Source organism: Aristolochia californica, unplaced genomic scaffold (assembly GCF_029961685.1).
Source record: "Aristolochia californica isolate CCGP_79_NKW_82.1479 unplaced genomic scaffold, dmAriCali1.0.hap1 SCAF_3, whole genome shotgun sequence".
Taxonomy (NCBI): Eukaryota; Viridiplantae; Streptophyta; class Magnoliopsida; order Piperales; family Aristolochiaceae; genus Aristolochia; species Aristolochia californica.
Window position 1 is genome coordinate 46,743,295 of NW_027181992.1, and position 18,859 is coordinate 46,762,153.

The 18,859-nt window shown below is 38.6% G+C and overlaps 2 protein-coding genes across 5 annotated transcripts; one reads left to right on the forward strand and one right to left on the reverse strand.

Annotated features, from left to right (window-relative positions):
• Positions 1 to 1,872: 1,872 nt before the first annotated feature.
• Positions 1,873 to 6,059, reverse strand: LOC137958893 (transmembrane 9 superfamily member 2-like). The gene is made up of 7 exons (XM_068806094.1): positions 5,759 to 6,059; positions 4,983 to 5,023; positions 4,294 to 4,879; positions 3,509 to 3,646; positions 3,238 to 3,394; positions 2,670 to 3,154; positions 1,873 to 2,398 (listed from the first exon to the last, which is right to left on the reverse strand). The coding sequence occupies exons 1-7, from the start codon at positions 5,923 to 5,925 to the stop codon at positions 2,179 to 2,181; spliced, it is 1,794 nt and encodes a 597-aa protein (XP_068662195.1). The 5' UTR covers positions 5,926 to 6,059; the 3' UTR covers positions 1,873 to 2,178.
• A 1,304-nt stretch (positions 6,060 to 7,363) lies between these two features.
• On the forward strand, positions 7,364 to 18,733 carry LOC137958385 (uncharacterized). 4 transcript variants are annotated; one of them, XM_068805366.1, is made up of 9 exons: positions 7,364 to 7,392; positions 7,517 to 7,899; positions 8,427 to 9,621; positions 11,757 to 13,092; positions 13,183 to 13,462; positions 16,563 to 16,670; positions 16,786 to 17,064; positions 17,640 to 17,783; positions 18,044 to 18,733. In XM_068805366.1, exons 3-9 carry the CDS (start codon positions 8,481 to 8,483, stop codon positions 18,230 to 18,232), a joined length of 3,477 nt encoding a protein of 1,158 aa, XP_068661467.1. In that variant the 5' UTR covers positions 7,364 to 7,392; positions 7,517 to 7,899; positions 8,427 to 8,480; the 3' UTR covers positions 18,233 to 18,733. The 4 variants fall into 4 exon arrangements, with proteins under 4 accessions (XP_068661467.1, XP_068661468.1, XP_068661470.1 ...); XM_068805367.1 differs by lacking the exon at positions 7,364 to 7,392 and having other exon boundaries at positions 7,510 to 7,704; positions 7,822 to 7,899; XM_068805369.1 differs by lacking the exon at positions 7,364 to 7,392 and having other exon boundaries at positions 7,510 to 7,899; positions 11,850 to 13,092.
• Positions 18,734 to 18,859: the final 126 nt, after the last annotated feature.

Consider the following 18,859-nt stretch of genomic DNA (forward strand, 5'->3'; position numbering starts at 1 on the left):
AAAACTACAAATTTTAACTCCTTAGTTGCAAACAATTTCTTTCATCTTCAACTATTTGTGAAAACTCAGTGAGAATAAAGAAATTGGTAAGAATAGCCAAAAAGATTTTTAACTTACATCAATACCCTCGATTAAACACTGTATACTATGAGATATATTTATATGATTCAATGTATTAAATTCCAAATAAGTTAAACACGTTTCTCTCCATACAGGAAGTGTATTCGGACTCGATTCCACACTCAAAAAGTAGCCGCCAAGGGAGACGGACAGGCCGCCGGAGGTGATTTGTTATTTTACAGTTGACTAACAACAGTTACTCTGGCAAGGCACAGAAAGCAGAATTCTCACGACACTTCGCTTTTAGGGTCGCTATTGAATACCAGCGACTACAGTCAGAAATCTCAGTTTCTTCCCGTGCTGAGTCATTGTTCCGATTGTTTCCTTTCCGGTAAACAATGGCTAGAGTTCCGGAAGCGATGCTGAGCTCAGGGCACAAGATTACACTGCTCAGCCTGGGAACAGGGGCGGAGCCGCGCCCTCCTCCGGAAGTCGTCACCTCCGCCATCCTCACCGCTATTGAGGTCGGTTATAGGCATTTTGACACGGCAAAAAGGTACCAAACCGAGCGCCCCATCGGTTTGCATAATAACGTCAGTCTGTCAGATGTTCGATGCCAACCCGAGTGGTTAGACGCTCCTCAATTACGAGTTCACTAAAACAAGCAGTTAAAGAGGGGACAAAGAGGGGACAGGATGACGATTCATCATATTAGACCGTGCAATGACAAAATCGGAACGGAATTTCATCAAGAATTGATCTCTTTTGCTTGTTTCATACATTGCTTGAATAGCAGAGAGAGCTATAACGGGAACAGTAGAATGAACAATATCGGCGTAGTCAGCCCAAAGGTTTTGAAAACCTGAAAAATATTCCTAGATAGATAGACTGTCTTGTATGAAATGAGCCATCTCATACTCCAATTGAAAATGTCGAGCCGAGTTATCTTGATGATAAACTTGGCGAGATAACTCCACATGTTAGTCGCAGTTTTATAAGGCCGCAAATTAAGAACAAAGTGAGGCTCAACAGAGCCAAGGATCCAGGTCATGACCCTAACATCCTTGACTATCCACTTGGACAAAGCCTCGGCCTCCCAAGGTGCTGGATCAGTCCCATCTATTTGACCCCATAACTCCTTTCCCATAACAAATAAACGAAATGGAAATTCCTAGGCACTGTAAATTTTACCCGTGAAACGGATAGGGAACTGGTTTACCTTATTAGATGATATGATGTCCCTACGTGAATATGAGCCACTTCTTCATGGCTTCAACAGTAGAAAAGGGTCGCGGCAGACACTGCAACACATGTACCGAGCAAAAGAAACGTCGTGGAGTGGACCTTTGCTCTCGTCACACACAAAAAAAAAACAAGCCAATGTCCCGTCGAACACCAAAAACCGAAATGCCCGAGAGAGGAGCTGTCGAAATTCGCTAAATCCGAGAGAGGAACCTCCAAAATCCAAAAAAAAAACCCACAAGACCCTTCGAAATCCACTACAAATCGAAAACCAAGAAAGAGGAAAAGATAACGCACCTTTGAGAGCACAACGTCAAACCAATTTCTCCACCACCGAACTGAGACTACCGAAGGCACCGAAAAAGCTCGAAAAAACAAAAAAACAGGGCGCAGAACGAAACTCTGATACCATGACAAAGTTTCCGAAAAATCCAATTTATTTTCCGAAACGAAGAATCGAAGAACCATCACTGATTTTTTGTTTGATACATAAGTATAAAGATTTAAAATAAAAATTATAATAATACCCTTAAAAATATAAATATTTACAATCTCATCCTTATATACTATAACACAAATATCATAGAGTAAATAGCATTGTGGTATGATTGTCAAATGCTGTGTTTTCAGACGTAATTCTTTCTTTCCTTTGAATTCCAAAAATTTCAGATTTTCTCAGATATAAAGTGCTGCCTTCACCCCCATTGAGCATAATCTCAAAAAAAAACCAAGGTGATTCCAGCCCTTCAACTACACCTTGCCGCTTCCAGCACACTTACTCTTTGATGACATTTCAGTGGTACAATGAACCCTTTCTCTATAGAAGGAAAAGAATATGACACAAGGAGGAAGAAACATGCCTAGCTAACAAACCAACTATTCACACTTGATAGACCGGTAAATATGACGGACAAACAACATAGCAGCACGGAAGCCCACCGATCCAAGCATTAGGAAAAATCCATAGCAGATACAAGCCATATAACCAAAGAAGAACGTTGTTTGCAGGAAACCAGACATGTCCGACCGAGCATAGTAGTAATATAAACAGTAACCGTATATAAACAAGCCGGTTGATCCCCCACACAGAAACGACCTGCATCAGATGAATGGAGGAAAGACACAATCAGATCAAGGGGTTGATTAAAAATAATAGAGGGAAGTTCCAGTCTTCTACTGTTTGAATAGAGGGAAGTTCCAGTCTTTACTTTAAAAAACAAGTTATTTTGAAGAGAAAATGTTAACAGAGTTGTCATAGCATGTGATAAAATTCTCTAGCTAGTTCCAAAAAAAAAAAAAAATTGTTATATGACAAAGTGCACAGGAAGAATAAATAACTACAGTCTAAACAACAAATTCTAGCTTACCTCCACCACCATTCGTGGTCTTCGGCAGTCAGCTGGAAGTAGGTAAGAGCAATAGTGATGAAGGCAGTAACAATGAGGAGGATGATGAACACAATGAAGAGAATACTGTAAATAGTGTAAGGTCTGTGTCCCCATACACTAGCAAATATGTAGGAAAGTTCAATGTAGATGGCGCTGAAAGGCAAAAACCCTGCCATTGCCATCTGGGGTATAGTCCCTCGATACCAAGAGAGTGCTGGAATCTCTCTAGGGTACTTAGTAGTACGGCAAGGAGCTTGCAATTCGGCCTTGCTATTTTTCCCAGCAACCCCTCCCAAAACAAGTAAAGGAGATGTTACTAATGTCCATATGAGAACAATCACCACAACTGTGCCAAAGGGTAATGCTGCAGTAGCACTATATGCAATGGCAACAGTATTAAGGAAGGAAAAGGTCAGGAAAAGAGGCCCACAGAAAAGGCAACCGGTCAACAACAGATTCCTCACCTATCAAAACAAAAGAATAAGGTGGATTAGCTGAAAAGCAAAAAGAAGAAAAAGTTAGGCATGAAGATTGATGAGAAAAGTACCCAGTTCTTTCCTTCAAGCTGACAATAGAAAGAGGTGGCCGTATAGCCAGCAATACTAGATGTTAGCGCATATATGACAACCAGAGCAGTGAACAGAGCTCCTCGATTGTATGGATAGAAGACACCAACTAATGCAAGAACAAAAATGAAAATTGTCCTGAACACAAACCACAAAGACTGTATTAAAAGAAGATAACTTTTACGACTTATATAGCGCTTTAATAACTTCAGATGACGTACTAAAAACGGAAGTTAATCAAGAATACTTAACAATGTAAACAGCTGAGTGCCAGAACCAAGAGCAGCAGCAAACAAGGACTTGTACTTTGGGTAGCGGAACACATCCCCATGGATGTACTTCCATCCAGTTTCTTCTTGATCATCAGCTGATTCTTCATCATGATCATACCTTCAACACATATTAAAAAAAAAAAGAATCAAATTAATATTTTTCAGAATCTTCAAAGAGTAAATGAATTTTTTTTGTAATATTTATCGGATAAGTGAATTTTTGTAAGTTGCTTCATATCTGGTCTTCTAATCTTCTAAGAATAACAAGGCATTTTCATGAATAATCTGAAGACAGCTAGAACTCACTTCTGGAAATCCACTTCTCACCATGCAAACAACCTTCACATGCTACCTAGAAGCAAAACACCAACACTGCCTAACAGTCTTTTTAGTTTCCTTTTTTTTTTTTAGTCTCACATGATATATCAAGAAATGCCATCAACTTTCAGGTACAATTTACCAAAGATTTCCAAATATCACTTCAAGAACCTGAAGTTCTAAAGAGGTTATAAAAAATAAAATAAAATAAATACTGGTACTTCTGCATGTTTAAAACAGATCCACACATGAGAGTAAAAATAAAACTTTACTTTTATCTTTTAAATCCTCATCTTCTGAGCTGTTTTCAATATGCATACCACAAACTTCATCTTTAAAAAGGATGCGGAAAAGGCATTTATATCTACGCTAGCAAATAGACACTATTATGAATTTCTGAAATTGAAGATTGAGACCGAGGAAACTGTGGCTGAAGACAATCCTTACTTAATAAAATCGTTCTTGAGCACCCTCATCAGAATCATAGCAAGAAACCCAGTCAAGAGAAGAACTGTTACACATGAGTTAATGATTGAGAACCAATGGCTCTCCTGGTGATGTGGGAAGGATGAAGTTTGGGAGTACTTCTCTATCCTCTTCTCAAAGGGAATATCAGTGTCTTTCCATTTTACTGTGTACAAAAACTCTACTTCAACTTCCTTGTCCTCAGTGACATCCACCATTGGATTAGAATCAGTATGAACATTAATCTCAATGACCCGGTCATTGTTGTAAAGAATTTCAAAGTGAATATGCTTGTAAAGATAGTATTTATACTCTCTTGGATCCGCCTTTGCCTCCTTATCGTTCTTCCCAATAAAGCCCCATATTGGTAAATCATCATAGTACATTTGGAAGTAGTAGTCCTTGTTTACTGCATTCCTGAACTGGGCTACTTCTTCCTTGGACAACCTCTTTTTGCAAACAACTTCAGATTCTCTATCAACCATAAAGTCGAGCTTGTAGGGAGCCTCGACCAAACGATCACCATTTAAGACTTCCCCAAGAGCCTCTATTTTCTCTGTCATATGATCTGTCATCGTATTTCAAGAATATAAGAAAACAACTACTATTAGAAAATGGGAATTGAACGAAAAAATTGGGAACGAATTAAATGCAAGGCAGGACAACTAAACCTGGTGAGCAGTAGGGAAGATCAAAAAACCGATAAGTCTCACTGAAACCAGAAACATGAACAGAATGAGATAATTGTCAATTAGTAACCAATCATCAGAAAATCAAAATCATACAATATTCACAGCATGTCTAACAAACATTCGAAAAATCCAAGATTTTACAAACCAAGAGTACGAAATAGGAAACAATCCCTTGCCTCCAAGAAAATAGAAAATTTAGTAATCCTCTAGATAGTGAATGAATATAAAGCCTATAATACAAAATCCTACGGGTCACACTGACATCCACAAAAATTTCGCTTACATTATGCTACTGAAATAAACACTAAGCAAACAACCGAAATTCCGAGTTCACAATACTGACATATTCCCACGTCCCTCTGAAGCTAGTCGTCGATTCACCAAAATTCTATGACAAGTATGAATTAATAATTGAACCTAGAAAGAGCCATAAATTGTGTAGCAGATGGACACCCAAGAAAGATCCAGTAGGCAATCGCCTTTCAAAAATAATCGTCAATTGCTTCTCAACAATCAAACCAAGAATTACAAGAAAGGCCAACAAAGAAGAATAAACATATAAAATTTAAACCATGGAAACATTCAACAATAATTCCCGCTCCTAGAATGAACAAAGTCTGATAACCAACGCTAAAGCCAAGAGATCCAATAAGACGCCTAAGAATTACAGCTAAAAGCACTAAATAGTCTATAGATCAGCCACCGAACAAAAGAAGCAAACAAAGATTGCGGAAATTGACGAATAAACATCTTACCTGGGATTATGAAACGGCCCAACCTTGTTGACATAGAGAGGGACCGGATCTCCAGCTTTGTATCTGTGATTCGAGGCATCCGACAATGCACCAGTCACACAGCACAGAACCAATATCACAATCGCGATCGAAGAGAGTTTCTCCATTCCTCGGCCCTCTGTCCGCATTCTTCCGCTTCGGTAGGAAAAATGGAGATAATAGGCTTTTAGGGTGTCGTAACAGGCATTTTATTGTCGTGACTCGTGAGAGTGAAATGGACTTCGGAGTCTAGCCATGAATCGATTCCGCGCCCTCCGACGGTATCTGGCACCTAACCGATCTGATCTTTCTGTTAGGCCAGGGTGGTTAATACGTAAAGGTGGGCCCATCAAAGACGGGTTGGACAAAACCATATGCCACGGATGATCTCGGCTCGCGACGCGACTAGGTCCTGTGAATCGGGTCCGGTCGCTGAGTGGAACCAAATCATTCGAGCCAACATAATTATGGTGTTTTGTCCCGTTAAAAACCTATTCCAGTTCGGACTCGAGACGTTATGAACCTGGTTTTTTTTCTTGTTTATTTAGAGTTTGGTGAGAAGTCATTATGAACGTGGAACCGAGTTGACTTGACTCACGCCATATGTAGTTGAATTTCAAGTGACTCGGTAAGGGGTTGGCGCGGGTTTGGCCTTTGACATATTTTGAGTGAACTCGCATCTCTCACCCAAACGAACCGAGTTCTCTGCGTCAAGAACTTGCACAATCAATCGACACAACGTTGCTTCGCCATGGCTCCGATCTCGCTGTAGTCAATGGCCACCGCCTTCCTCCGACGAGCTCCCCATCCCCTCTCTCGATCTTGAAGCTGTGGATAATCCACAGAACATGTGTTTTATGCTACAAGTTTCAACATTTGACGGCTTTGCTGAACTCCGAGTATGCGTATGATAATTCGTCGAGAGCGTTCTGTGGTGTTCGTTTGAATCAGTTTCACCCATAACCAGAATCAAGTCCCGCTCCGGCGCAATCTCCGGCCTGGTGCCATGTTCTGCAAAGGTAAAGTTTCCTTTCTGCAAAAATTTCTGTTGCTCGAAAACCTGAAGAAGCCCATGTGCCGGGAGTAGAGTGAATTGTTTCTCTCACTGCCATCGAAATGACTATGAAGTTCTTCACCCTTCTCCTTGTCGTAGTGGCAGCACTGGTGGGAAGATTTGCTTGTGGTGGGAGTGAATCACTACGCTGACATTCACGATGCTTACAAGTGAATTCTTCACCATTCCGTTAGTTTGTGGAATCATTTCAGACAAGTTCTTGTCTCCACTTGTCTTTTCCGTCGTTACTGAACATTTTTCTTCGCTGGTCGAATGAGTTTACAGGCCAAGCTCCTTTGCCTAAAAAAGAAATCCAGGAAGTGTAGGGGCTTCTGGAGGTGGATCCAGTTGAATCCAGTTTGGAAAGTAGCGGCATGATTCTCGCATAAAAAACAGGAAGATCATGGCCGGGGCCGGTGAAGTGGGTCTCAGTATTTGAATCCATTAGACGACAAGATGAAGGCTAAAATCGTCATTTCAAGGAAGATTTAGCTGGACATTCCCTTTTCCCCAGTCACGAGGAGCCCTGTAAGAAAACTTAAGATCCGGAGGAAAAATAGAGGTGAGACGACGGTCTTAACGACTCTTAACCCCTGGCCCTAAATTTATTTATTTATATTTATTTCTATTTATTTAATTATCCTTTTATTTTTCTAATTTATTTCCCTGTGTTTTGTTCCCCGAAGCCTGTCTTGGGTCCGGCACTTGCAGGCTTGAACGCAAAAATGCTGTATTATTCTCCCTCGTGTTCTTCCCTCTGCTCTTAACTCCGGTGGAATCTCAGGCTGTTCGCAAACTCTCAGCTGACGGGCCTCTCTACGATTCTCATTCCTCCTTTTTTTTTTTTATTAAAATGGAATCTCGCCTTCGATCCGTAAGTTCTGATAAATCCTGACCGGTTCATCTTTTTCTCTGTTATCCTGTTCTTATTTGGTCCGTGATCAGGGATTTTTTGTTCCCCTTGTACCCTTCTCTGCTACCCACTCATCAGATTTCAAGGTTTTTGAAGTCCGCAGATCCTCATTCCAGCTGTTTTCGTTGAATCGCGGTCATCTTGATGACATATAAGGTGTGTTTAGGGTTTCTTGAAGCGTTGTTGTTTTTGTTTCTTTTTCGCCGGTCTCTCCTTATGTTACTATTACTATTTTTTTTCTTCTTCTTTTGACGGAAGTTTTGAGGCTATTTTAACTGGGAATGCGTTTTGAGTGATTTGAGTTTTTGGTGATTGGCTTTGAAGAAATGTTGTGGCTGTTGTTTTGTGCAGTCTTATTGCCGCTGCCGGAATTTTCTTTCCTTTTCCCATTCAGCTGCGATGTGAGAAATGGTTTACTTGATATCACTTAATGTAATTATGTTGGATTTTTTAAAAAAATTCTTTGCGAGAGGCAGGCATTTCTAGGTGTCATACAACTTATAAGCGCTTCTCGTCTTATGTGTTCGTTGGGGTATTGAAACAATGTATTTCTTGCCTTGTTCTTTTGCTTCTTGAGGCAATGCTTTTTTGCCTTTAAGTTGAGCCAAAACATGATTTCCATATTCTGAACTTTTTGGAGATGAGCAAATAATTCCGTTTATTTGTTTCATGTCTGTATTCAGGTGTATCAAGTTCTTCTTTATCGTGACTGTTCAAACACCTCTAGTGTTTGAACAATGGCCGATACTGTTGAAGTGATATTGGATTTCTTGAAAAGAAATCAGTTCACTCGTGCAGAGGCTGCTTTGCGTGGGGAGCTCCTTAGTCGCTCGGACTTAAATTTATCTATTCAGAGGCCTTCTGCCGAGGAAATTTTTTTGAATGATCCACAAAAAGAAGGGAAAAGTAGTGTTGGATCAGTGACACAACCTGGTGCTGTAGCTTCTCGAACCAGTGAAGTTTCTAAGGAACTTATAATCAAAGAGGTTGAGTGCGAGGCAACCAGAAATGGTACAGAAAGCAAGCACAAAACTATTTCTTCTCTTGAAAAGAATAAGGCCAACGATTTGACAGGGAGGTTAACTTCGGGTTCAGACAATACTTTAACAGATCTGTATTCATGGAACTTTAATCCCGGTGATGATGGTACTATTTCTAATAGTTTGTCAGACCTTCAGATATCTGGGCGCTCCAAGATTGAATCAGTTGCATTGTCTGAGAAAAGGAATTCAATTGGGATCACAAACCCTGGAGAAAGTCATGAAACAAAGACAGATCTATTGGGGAATAAGAGGCCTTTGTGGGCTGGAAGCACAAGCAAATCCAAAACTGAAATGAAGTCTGAAAAGAGTCAAAGAAAGGAACACATTGAATTTGATCAATCAAATAAATGTTGCAGTGGAGGTGTTTACTCTAAAGATTTTTTTTCTGATAAACAATGGGATATTAATGAATGTTCCACCCAGGCTTCTTCTGACCTATGGAAGCAGTGCCCTATCAAGACTGTTTTTCCCTTTCCCATGACGAATACATCAATGGCTTATGATAATGTTACTGGTTCTGCTGATTACCAGAAAGAGGGAAAATTAAAATTGGATTTGAATGAAGTCAGTAGGCCTTTATTACCGGGAAAGTCTCAAGCAAGCTCACAGCAAAAGAATGTTGGAACCCCAGATTTGTCACCTGTCACAGAGAATCACAAAGACGAGTTACCAAGGCTTCCTCCTGTTAAACTCAAATCCGAGGACAAATCAGTGGGCTTACATTGGGAGGAGAAACTTGATGGCCATGGCTCTGGAATAAAAATGAGTAGCATTGACAACTCCTTGATGGGTTCATTTCTGGATGTGCCAATTGGACAAGAGATCAATTCCTCAGGTTGACCTTTCTTAGCACTCCTGTTTATTTTCCTGAACACTTTTCTTAGGATTCTTATGCTGTTCATTTTACACTCTAGGCTAATGCCTAGGGATGTGGTCATCATATTACGTCTGTATGCATTCATGGGCCTTGTCTTCTCCAATGCAATCTAGACAGCAGAGACTGTGGTTAGTCAGTAAAACATGGCAAACAAAATCATTGTGCTCTTCACATTTTCCTTGTTTTTTCCTAGCTCTTTTACATGATATCATTTCCTATTTTCATTCTAGAGCTTTGATTTCATGCAGTGAGGGCACTGCTGTCAATAATAGTTCGATTATCTGAGGATGTAGTTGTGAGGCTTTTCATGTCAATTTTAGTGCCTAAGGCACTGAATTGGTTGCAGAACCTTCATCAATGTCAAGTGTGAGGATCATTTTTAACCACTAAAAAAGGATGAAGGACGGTAATAGTTGCCCTGGAAGCATATCTACTTTCTGGACCATTGACTAGGAACAAATAGTTAATCACCTTTTTCTACCAAAACTTTCTTCTGCTCCATCTTCTCAAAAAAAATTTGTTGCTTGAAGCATTTTGTGCCACATCAGTAAAATGCTGACAGATCTTTAGAATGCTTTATGTTCTCTTGTTCTTTCTCTAAGACATGTTCCCTGGTTGGCTAGAATTGAATGATTTCTTGAACTGGTAGTGACTAACAAAGGTCCACTCGATTGAGTCAATGCACAATAAGCTGACTATCAGGAATAATGTTCAAACAAATTGTTTTGAATTCTTAAATATATCACTTAATTAGAGAACTAATAAATAAAAAGATATTAGAAAAAGGCTGATAAACTTAATCACTTTTTTTACCATTGAAAAAAAGGCTGATTAACCTGAAAATACTATGTTTAAGAAATTTGAGCAGCCCTAATCCACAAGCCCAAAGTAGGATATGAAAAGATATTAGAAAAATATAAAGAAATTTTTGAAGGGCTGATAGACTTAATCACTTTTTTTATCATTGAAAAAAGGGCTGATTTTCCTGAAAATATAATGTTTAAGAAATTCGAGCAGCCCTAATCTACAAGCCCAAAGTAGGATATGAAAGGACTGCACAATGGAAAACATGCAATTCTCAGAAAAATGGAATACTGGTAAAAGTTTTTTTTGTTCATGTGCAATAAAGGACATGACCTATATGGGGTGCAAAAATTAAGGCTTTATAATTATATCTTTTTAGTTGCTACTTCTTCCAGCAAAAATCTTTCTGTACAATGACACTATAGGAAAGACCAGACAAGAAATAATACGTACGAACTAGACCAAATCAGAAACCGTTGCTTAGACTGATTTCTGGATTTTCCAAAATTTCCTTCTAGACGCTTTAAAATTTGAAAGGTTTGGGAAGAGCTGAACTCCTGGTTTGTTGACTTGGAGTTGGAGAGATTATGGAGAGCAAGATGAAGGAAAACAGAAGATATTGTAGTACGGTTTTCTCAAACAAGAGGGGCAAATCGCTTATGAAGCATATTTACAATCTCATTGTGGACCCTCCTCTTTGTTAATGGTAATCTATTGGGAACTAAAACCATTTCTATGCTCGCGGGGAAAAACCAGAGAAGACTTCACATTTTCTCTGTTCAGTGCAAAAAATTGAAGGAGACATATGGTGTTGGTTTAAGAAAGAATTGGGTGGGATAATGTTTGTTTGCTTTTTTGAAGTTATCAAAATTTAAGATATATTCGCTGTTTATCTGAAAAAAGAAAACCATGAATTATCATCATCAACAAAACTAGTGTATGTGAACCAAGGTATATAATGATCCTGATGATAAGCTGGTTATTGAAAATTTATCTGAACCTTTTTAATTTTCCCTCCTGCTCTGATTTATCACCATCTATGGTGATTTTTGTTCCAGTTCAATTATGTTACTCAACCTATATCTCGGTGTAGGGAATCTCTGTTGGGAGCTGAGTAGGAATATTTATTACCAACTGACTTATATACCACAAGAGTTGAAAATCCACTTTCTGTAACCACGTTAATTTCTTGATCATTTACAGAAATTTTTAGAAAAAAAAAAGTTTAGTATCAATCTGTTAATCTTTTTCTAATGATCCCTAATCATCTGTGAGTACGATGTGAATAGGTGCGAAAAAGACAGGTGGATGCAGCTGGTTGTCTGTTAGTCAAGGAATCACAGAGGATGCTTCTGATTTAGTCTCTGGTTTTGCAACTATAGGTGATGGATTGAGCGAGTCAGTTGACTATCCAAATGAATACTGGGATTCTGATGAATATGATGATGATGATGACGTGGGTTATATGAGGCAGCCAATCGAAGATGAAGCCTGGTTCTTGGCACATGAGATTGATTATCCAAGTGACAATGAAAAGGGAACAGGCCATGGTAGTGTTCCAGATCAGCAAGAAAGAGTCCCCACAAAGGAAGAGGATGACCAATCTTTTGCTGAGGAAGACTCATACTTCTCGGGTGAGCATTACTTCCAATCAAAAAAGATTGAGCAAGTTGGTGTGGCAGAGGACCCTATGGAGCTTACAATGGGCACGATGTATAATAGAGGGCATGAAAATGACTTAATATCTCAATACGATGGTCAATTGATGGATGAAGAAGAATTAAATCTGATGCGTGCCGAGCCTGTGTGGCAGGGCTTTGTCACTCAGACAAATGAGCTCATCATGTTGGGGAATGGGGGGGTGTTAAATGAGTGTGAAAGGCCTCACCCAGATGATCTATGCATTGAAGATGATCAACATGGTTCTGTCAGGTCAATTGGAGTGGGAATCAGCAGTGATGCTGCTGAAATAGGAACTGAAGTACGGGAAAGTTTGGTGCGAGAGAGTAGTGAAGGTAATATAGAGAATTTTCGTGACCATGATGTCAGTCTAGGTAGTACCAAACATTCTCAGAACACAAATAGAATTGTTCTCAGCAAAGATAAAACAAGGTCAGCTAAAACCGAATCAAATAAGTATGTTATGGGGCATGAAAAGGGCACATTAGGAGTGAGTTATGGTGATGGAGGATTTTCTTTCCCACCTCCCTTAAGTGTTGGGGAAAGAACACAACATGAGTCTTCTACAGATTTGTGGTCACATGAGCAAGAAGCTGCAGTTGATTCACGTAATGGTTTGATCGGAAGTGATGACATGCTTGCCACTTGGAGGCGAAAGAGTAATGACTCTTCCCCTGCAAACAGCTCTAGACATGAGAATATTTGTAACACTGGAAAGTTGACAAGCTCAACTGCTTCATCACCCTCAAACTCTAGTTGTGCTGGAGGACAGCTTGAAGTGAGAAAAGTCGAAGATGACAAAGCAAGTGATGTGCAAGAAGAAGATCAAGGGATAATGCTTGAAGATGAAGAAGCAGCAGCTGTGCAAGAGCAAGTAAAGCAGATTAAAGCTCAGGAGGAAGAATTTGAGACTTTCAATCTCAAAATTGTGCACAGGAAAAACAGGCATGTTTAGATCTTCTTATCTTGATTCATTTGCAAATTTTATGCTGATTGTGTCTTCTCTAATGTCTATTCTTTTGTGTTGTTTCTCAGGACTGGCTTTGAGGAGGATAAGAATTTCCATGTTGTTTTGAATTCAGTGATTGCTGGACGTTATCATGTGACTGAATACCTAGGATCAGCAGCATTTAGTAAAGCTATTCAAGCACATGACTTGCACACTGGCATGGATGTTTGTGTGAAAATTATAAAGAACAACAAAGACTTTTTTGATCAGAGCCTTGATGAAATAAAGCTTCTCAAATTTGTCAACAAGCATGATCCTGCAGACAAGTATCATATTCTGCGATTGTATGATTACTTCTATTATCGGGTAAGTTAATGAATAATTATTATCTTTTTCCAGGAACGAGTGGGAGTGGAGGAGATGGTTATTTTTGTTCTATTGTTTGATGTGTTGATAGTCTAGCATTTTTCCTTTTTTTTTTACTGCTTGTTTATGTTCTTTTTTATTCTTTTGTGTCCCGTATCAGGGTCACATGCCCGTGGTCTGCCTTTGGAACCTTCTCTCCCATGCTTCTGTCTATTTAATTCTCTCTCTCTCTCTCTTCAAGCTCAAGTCACAATATGGATTATTGAAATATTTAAAGATGTAATTGGTTTGTAGTTACTTAAACTTTTTATTTTTTTTATGGAAATTAGAGTAGAAAATAGAAAAAGAGGAGGTATAAAGCAGCAAGAAAGTAGCTTGCAAAACAGATGAAAATAATACCTGGAAGAGCACAAGAATTTACTTGTTTTATGGTCTATCTTTAATATTATAAAACTGTGTAGGGGGGAAATCCGTGAACTTAGAGGAAGGATTGGAGGAAATCACTCTCTGGTATGGGTATAAACTTTCAGATTTGGGGTTAGTTGGCCCTAACATAGGAGCTTTCACTAAATACAAAGGAACGTTAGGTTTTATATGCATCTTTGTGAGATTTATTGTGAAAGAGTTCAATAGACAACATTTCTTAGTGTCATTTAAAAAGACAACATATATTTTCTGGGGATTTGTCTGGTTTTAGAAAGGAAATGTGAAGAAATAATAAGTTTTATCACGATTTTTTGATTCCTACAACTCTAGTGACTACAAAATGTTAGTCAAGGACTGAGGAATCACTCTTATTACTGTAGGAGAGTCCCATGGACTTGTAACCAAAAAAAATTAAAAGCCTGGGCTGCACTAGGGCTCTCTGATGAATCTGCATTCACAAAAGCAATTATTTTTTTTAAAAAAAATTAAAAAGCTGTTGTTTAAAAAAATCAAAAAGCAATTATTGTTGCAAGGATATCCAAAAACCCTGATAAACCAAATTTAATTCTTTTACTTTTTGCCATTGTAGGTAGTCTTTTAAATGGTAAACCAAAATTTTTATTCGCATACTGTTCATAGTTTTAGGGCATCAGCATTGTAATCAGAGAAAACTGTCCTTCTTTTTAATTGTGCACCAAAGGTATTCTTCAGTTATTTCCCATGAATTTTCTGGGGCCTGAAGAGCTTGGATGTGTTACCTCTTAAGGAATTTATAATACTGTTTTAAGGGTGAGTGATTCTTAAGAGAGAATGGATGTAAAAAAAAAAAAAAACTACCAACCACAAGAAAAATACATTTAAACACTACACAAAAAAAAAGTTAGTACCTAGATGGAGCATCCGTCTTTGTACCTTTCTCCATCTAAGAAACCAGCTGAGTGGCTGGCCTGGAGAGACTTCACTGAAAGGATTTTCGGACGCAAACGATGTCTTGCATCTGCTCAACTTAACAACGAGCATTTGCTGTCAATACAACGTAGAGTTGCTTCCTTGATTTACGTTTGCACAATCCCCTTCTACTTAGTAGCATCTGAAAGTGAGTGGACAGTTTGAGGAAAGGCTGAGGCCAGAAAGAAGGGCTGACCACCATGGCCTTTGTGAAAGTTGGTATTCTTATGGGCTGAAAAGGGAGACTGCCTCTTTGTTTGAGAGAGCATATTTTATTGAGATGTCAAAGTACAAGAAGCAGTGGTGGAAGAAACGATGGGATCATTGGCATCTCAATTACAACTTATGGTAAAGGAAATTAGCGAAGTATCCTTGCAAAGAGGAGACAGACAATAGTCCTTCACCAACAAGAAGTAAATAATCTTCCGATGGTCATTTATTCCAGATATGTTCACTTACCTGGTAGAAAATATTCCTTATATAAAGCTTTCTAAAGGCATTTGTTGTGTGGCATGAAATGGCATTATACAACTCTTTAAGCCACTTTTTTTCTCAGGACATCGCAATCTAACTCAGTTTGTCATGTCCTTTAATAGTGCACTTGATTGAAAAAATATAATCGGCTATATGCATAATGATTATTTTTGAGTTCTGGGCTGTCAGATGCGCCTTCTGGTTTAATGTGAATACCAAATAAGTCACTTAAAAGCAAAAATATTTCTGTTTGTAAGATGTATATTTGCTTGCAATGATGGTGTTGTTTTATATTTTCTTACCTCACATCCTGTTTAGTTATTATTCCCTTTAGTGGCTAATCCTCCATAACAAGAAGCTCAATAATAACCCAGATTCTGAAAGTTTATTTCTCTCGTCCTACATTTTTGGTTTAATTTGGAGAGTGATGCTATTTAATACTTTGGGGCATCCCTCACTTTTAACTTGACAACACAGGTACTGGTCACTTCTTCATCAACCAAAATAGTAAGGATACCTTTTATTTCAAGTTCATAGGTGTTCTGTGTTGTTAATTACAGGAAGTGTCCTGATTCTTTGGCCAGTGAGGGGGTTTCCTTGCAGCACCTCGCTGTGGGAACCTCACTCCCCTTCTGACATTCCTGGTACTTCTTTAGGACCTCTTTTCATTTCTTTTTGGCCTCTTTCTTGTGTTACCTCACTTATACACTTTGCAGCTCCCTGGAGCCCTCTTAATGAAATTGTCTTTCTTATCATTATAAGAAAAACTACAGGACGTGTCAAAATAGATGGTGTACATTTTTGTTGTCTCTTTGTAATGAAGTTACATATATTTCGATATAGGAAATTGTAGTTGTTAAGGAATAGTCCCACATAGATTAGTGAGTACAAAGATCTTGAGTTTATTAGTTAGTAAAGAGGTTTCCTAAGTTGGCTAGTCATTTTGGGATAGGATTTTGGACCTAATTTAACATGGTATCAGAGCAGGCACTCATATGTGGTCCTACACCTAAACTATCTACTTGTAGAGCCACAAAAAAGGGCCTATACCTAAAACTATCCACTTTTAGAGCCACAAAAGAGGATCTACACGTGAGGGGGAGTGTTAAGGAATAATCCCATATAGATTAGTGAGTACAAAGATCTTGAGTTTATTAGTTGGTAAAGATGTTTCCTAAGTTGGCTTGTCATTTTGGGATAGGGCCTTGGACCCAATTTAACAGTAGTAATCTAAAACAATTGTCCCTTTCAGGAGCACCTGTTGATTGTATGCGAACTCCTCAAAGCAAATTTATACGAGTTTCACAAATTCAACCGAGAATCCGGTGGAGAGGTTTACTTCACAATGCCAAGGCTTCAGGTTTGTAGAGGCTGTGAAAAATTCTATTAGATTCTTATTTATTTTGTAAAAAGAGTAATTTTTTTTTTCTCCCTAAGGTGTTTGGTTATGAAACGATTGAAATTGTGTTTTGCAGTCAATTACCATCCAATGTTTGGAGGCACTTCAGTTCTTGCATGGTCTTGGCCTTATCCACTGTGATTTGAAGCCTGAGAACATTTTGGTAAAGAGCTACAGTAGGTGTGAGGTCAAAGTCATTGACCTTGGCAGTAGTTGCTTTGAGACAGATCATTTGTGCTCATATGTACAATCCCGATCTTATCGTGCACCTGAGGTTATTTTGGGCCTTCCTTATGATAAGAAGATTGATATTTGGTCACTTGGCTGTATCCTGGCAGAACTTTGCACTGGAAATGTAAGGCTCACCAGACCTCGACTTTGCAATTTTTGGAATTATTAGTAATGGAACATATGCATTTTATTAGTTTTTTGGTCAAGTTTGATCTTTGATATTTTGCTTCAGTGTCATCAACCTATGCTAGTAATTTTTTTTATGAACAATTTCTATCCTTGTATTTTTTTTTATATTGGGGTAAAGAGTTATTTTCTGATTTCTCAAACTGTTGGAGATCATCTATGCGATTCTCAATGAAACAATAACAACAACAACAAAAAATACATAGTAACAATAATAATATAGTAGTGGCGGTGGTTGTGGTTGTTGAATAGTGAGCATTGTTAGTGCTTTTTATTATTATTTTTTTGTCATAAAATTAGGAATTTTTTATATTGAAAATGATAGTTATAATTCCTTTTATCTTTAAGAAGTCAAAGAATAAGTTTGTTTGTGATATTTATGATTTTCTTTTGCGATCTCTACCAAGCAATCTGTTTTGTCGCTAGAGCAAGCTATTTTATTACAGTTGTTCTTTCTTTCTGCCTACTGCACTGCCAGCATTTAGTGACTAAAAATTCTTTCATTTGGAGCAGGTTCTCTTTCAAAATGATTCACCGGCAACTCTTCTAGCACGTGTAATTGGGATCATTGGAGCCATTGACCAGGGAATGCTTGCTAAGGGCCGTGATACGTATAAGTATTTTACTAAGAATCACATGCTTTATGAACGGAATCAGGTTATCATTTTAGATTTATGTTTGCTTTTTTATGTTCTTCAATTTGCTTGATTAAGAACGTAAAGTCTGCAATAGTGTTTTAATGCCTTTCTGTTAATAGAGGCTATAAAGTTACAAATGGCCTAAAAAATATGTTCAGTTTTTTTTTCCTAGTTCATCCTTTTATTAGTATCAAGAGTGGAACCAAGATCTACTCTTACTTCATCCTGTTAATTTCTTGTATTCTTTTATCGTCTGACGTTCAAAACTGCTGCTTCCAGGATACCAACAGGCTAGAATATCTGATCCCGAAAAAGACATCCTTGCGGCATCGGTTGCCAATGGGGGATCAGGGCTTTATTGATTTTGTTGCCCTTCTTCTTGAAGTTAATCCAGAGAAGCGCCCATCAGCATCCGAAGCTCTGAAGCACCCATGGCTCTCATACCCTTATGAACCCATTTCATCTTGACAGATCCGATACATTCTTGGCTGCAACTTCAAAGGGTTTGTTGTGAGATCAGTGGTTGGCATGTACTGCACGCACAGGCGTCGGCAAACAGGAATTAAGAGGCCGTTGATGCCAAAGCGCAGCATTGATCCCAGTATCAAAGGCTTGTCTCATGGTCGTATTGCCAATTCATTGACTTTCACCCCACAATCGTGTTGTACCTTAAGCTGCTGTAACTTGTAATTGTGCACGCTCAAATATTAGGGGGTCTTATATCACCGGTGCCCTTTTGTATATGATGTGATTATTCTTTTTACGTTGGAGTTTACTGGAATGTGAACCTAGGTTTTACCACGGTTTTGTAGGTGAAGGAACACTTCGATTCTGTATCGTCATGCTACTCTACATGGGGCGTGGTGAGTGGTGACTTTGCAGTATTGCAACTTGTAACTTGTTTTTGTGTTTTCCTTGGACTAAAGAGATTTCATAGAGAATGCTTTTCGGGGCTTTTGATGGTTATAATTTGTGATATTGGTACGATACAGGTTTGGCATTTGATGTAACAGTCCCAGAGATCCTGCTAGCTTTGGCAAAATTAAGCCTGATGCCGACGAGGATACGATAGCTTTTAAGATTAGTTCATTAGTT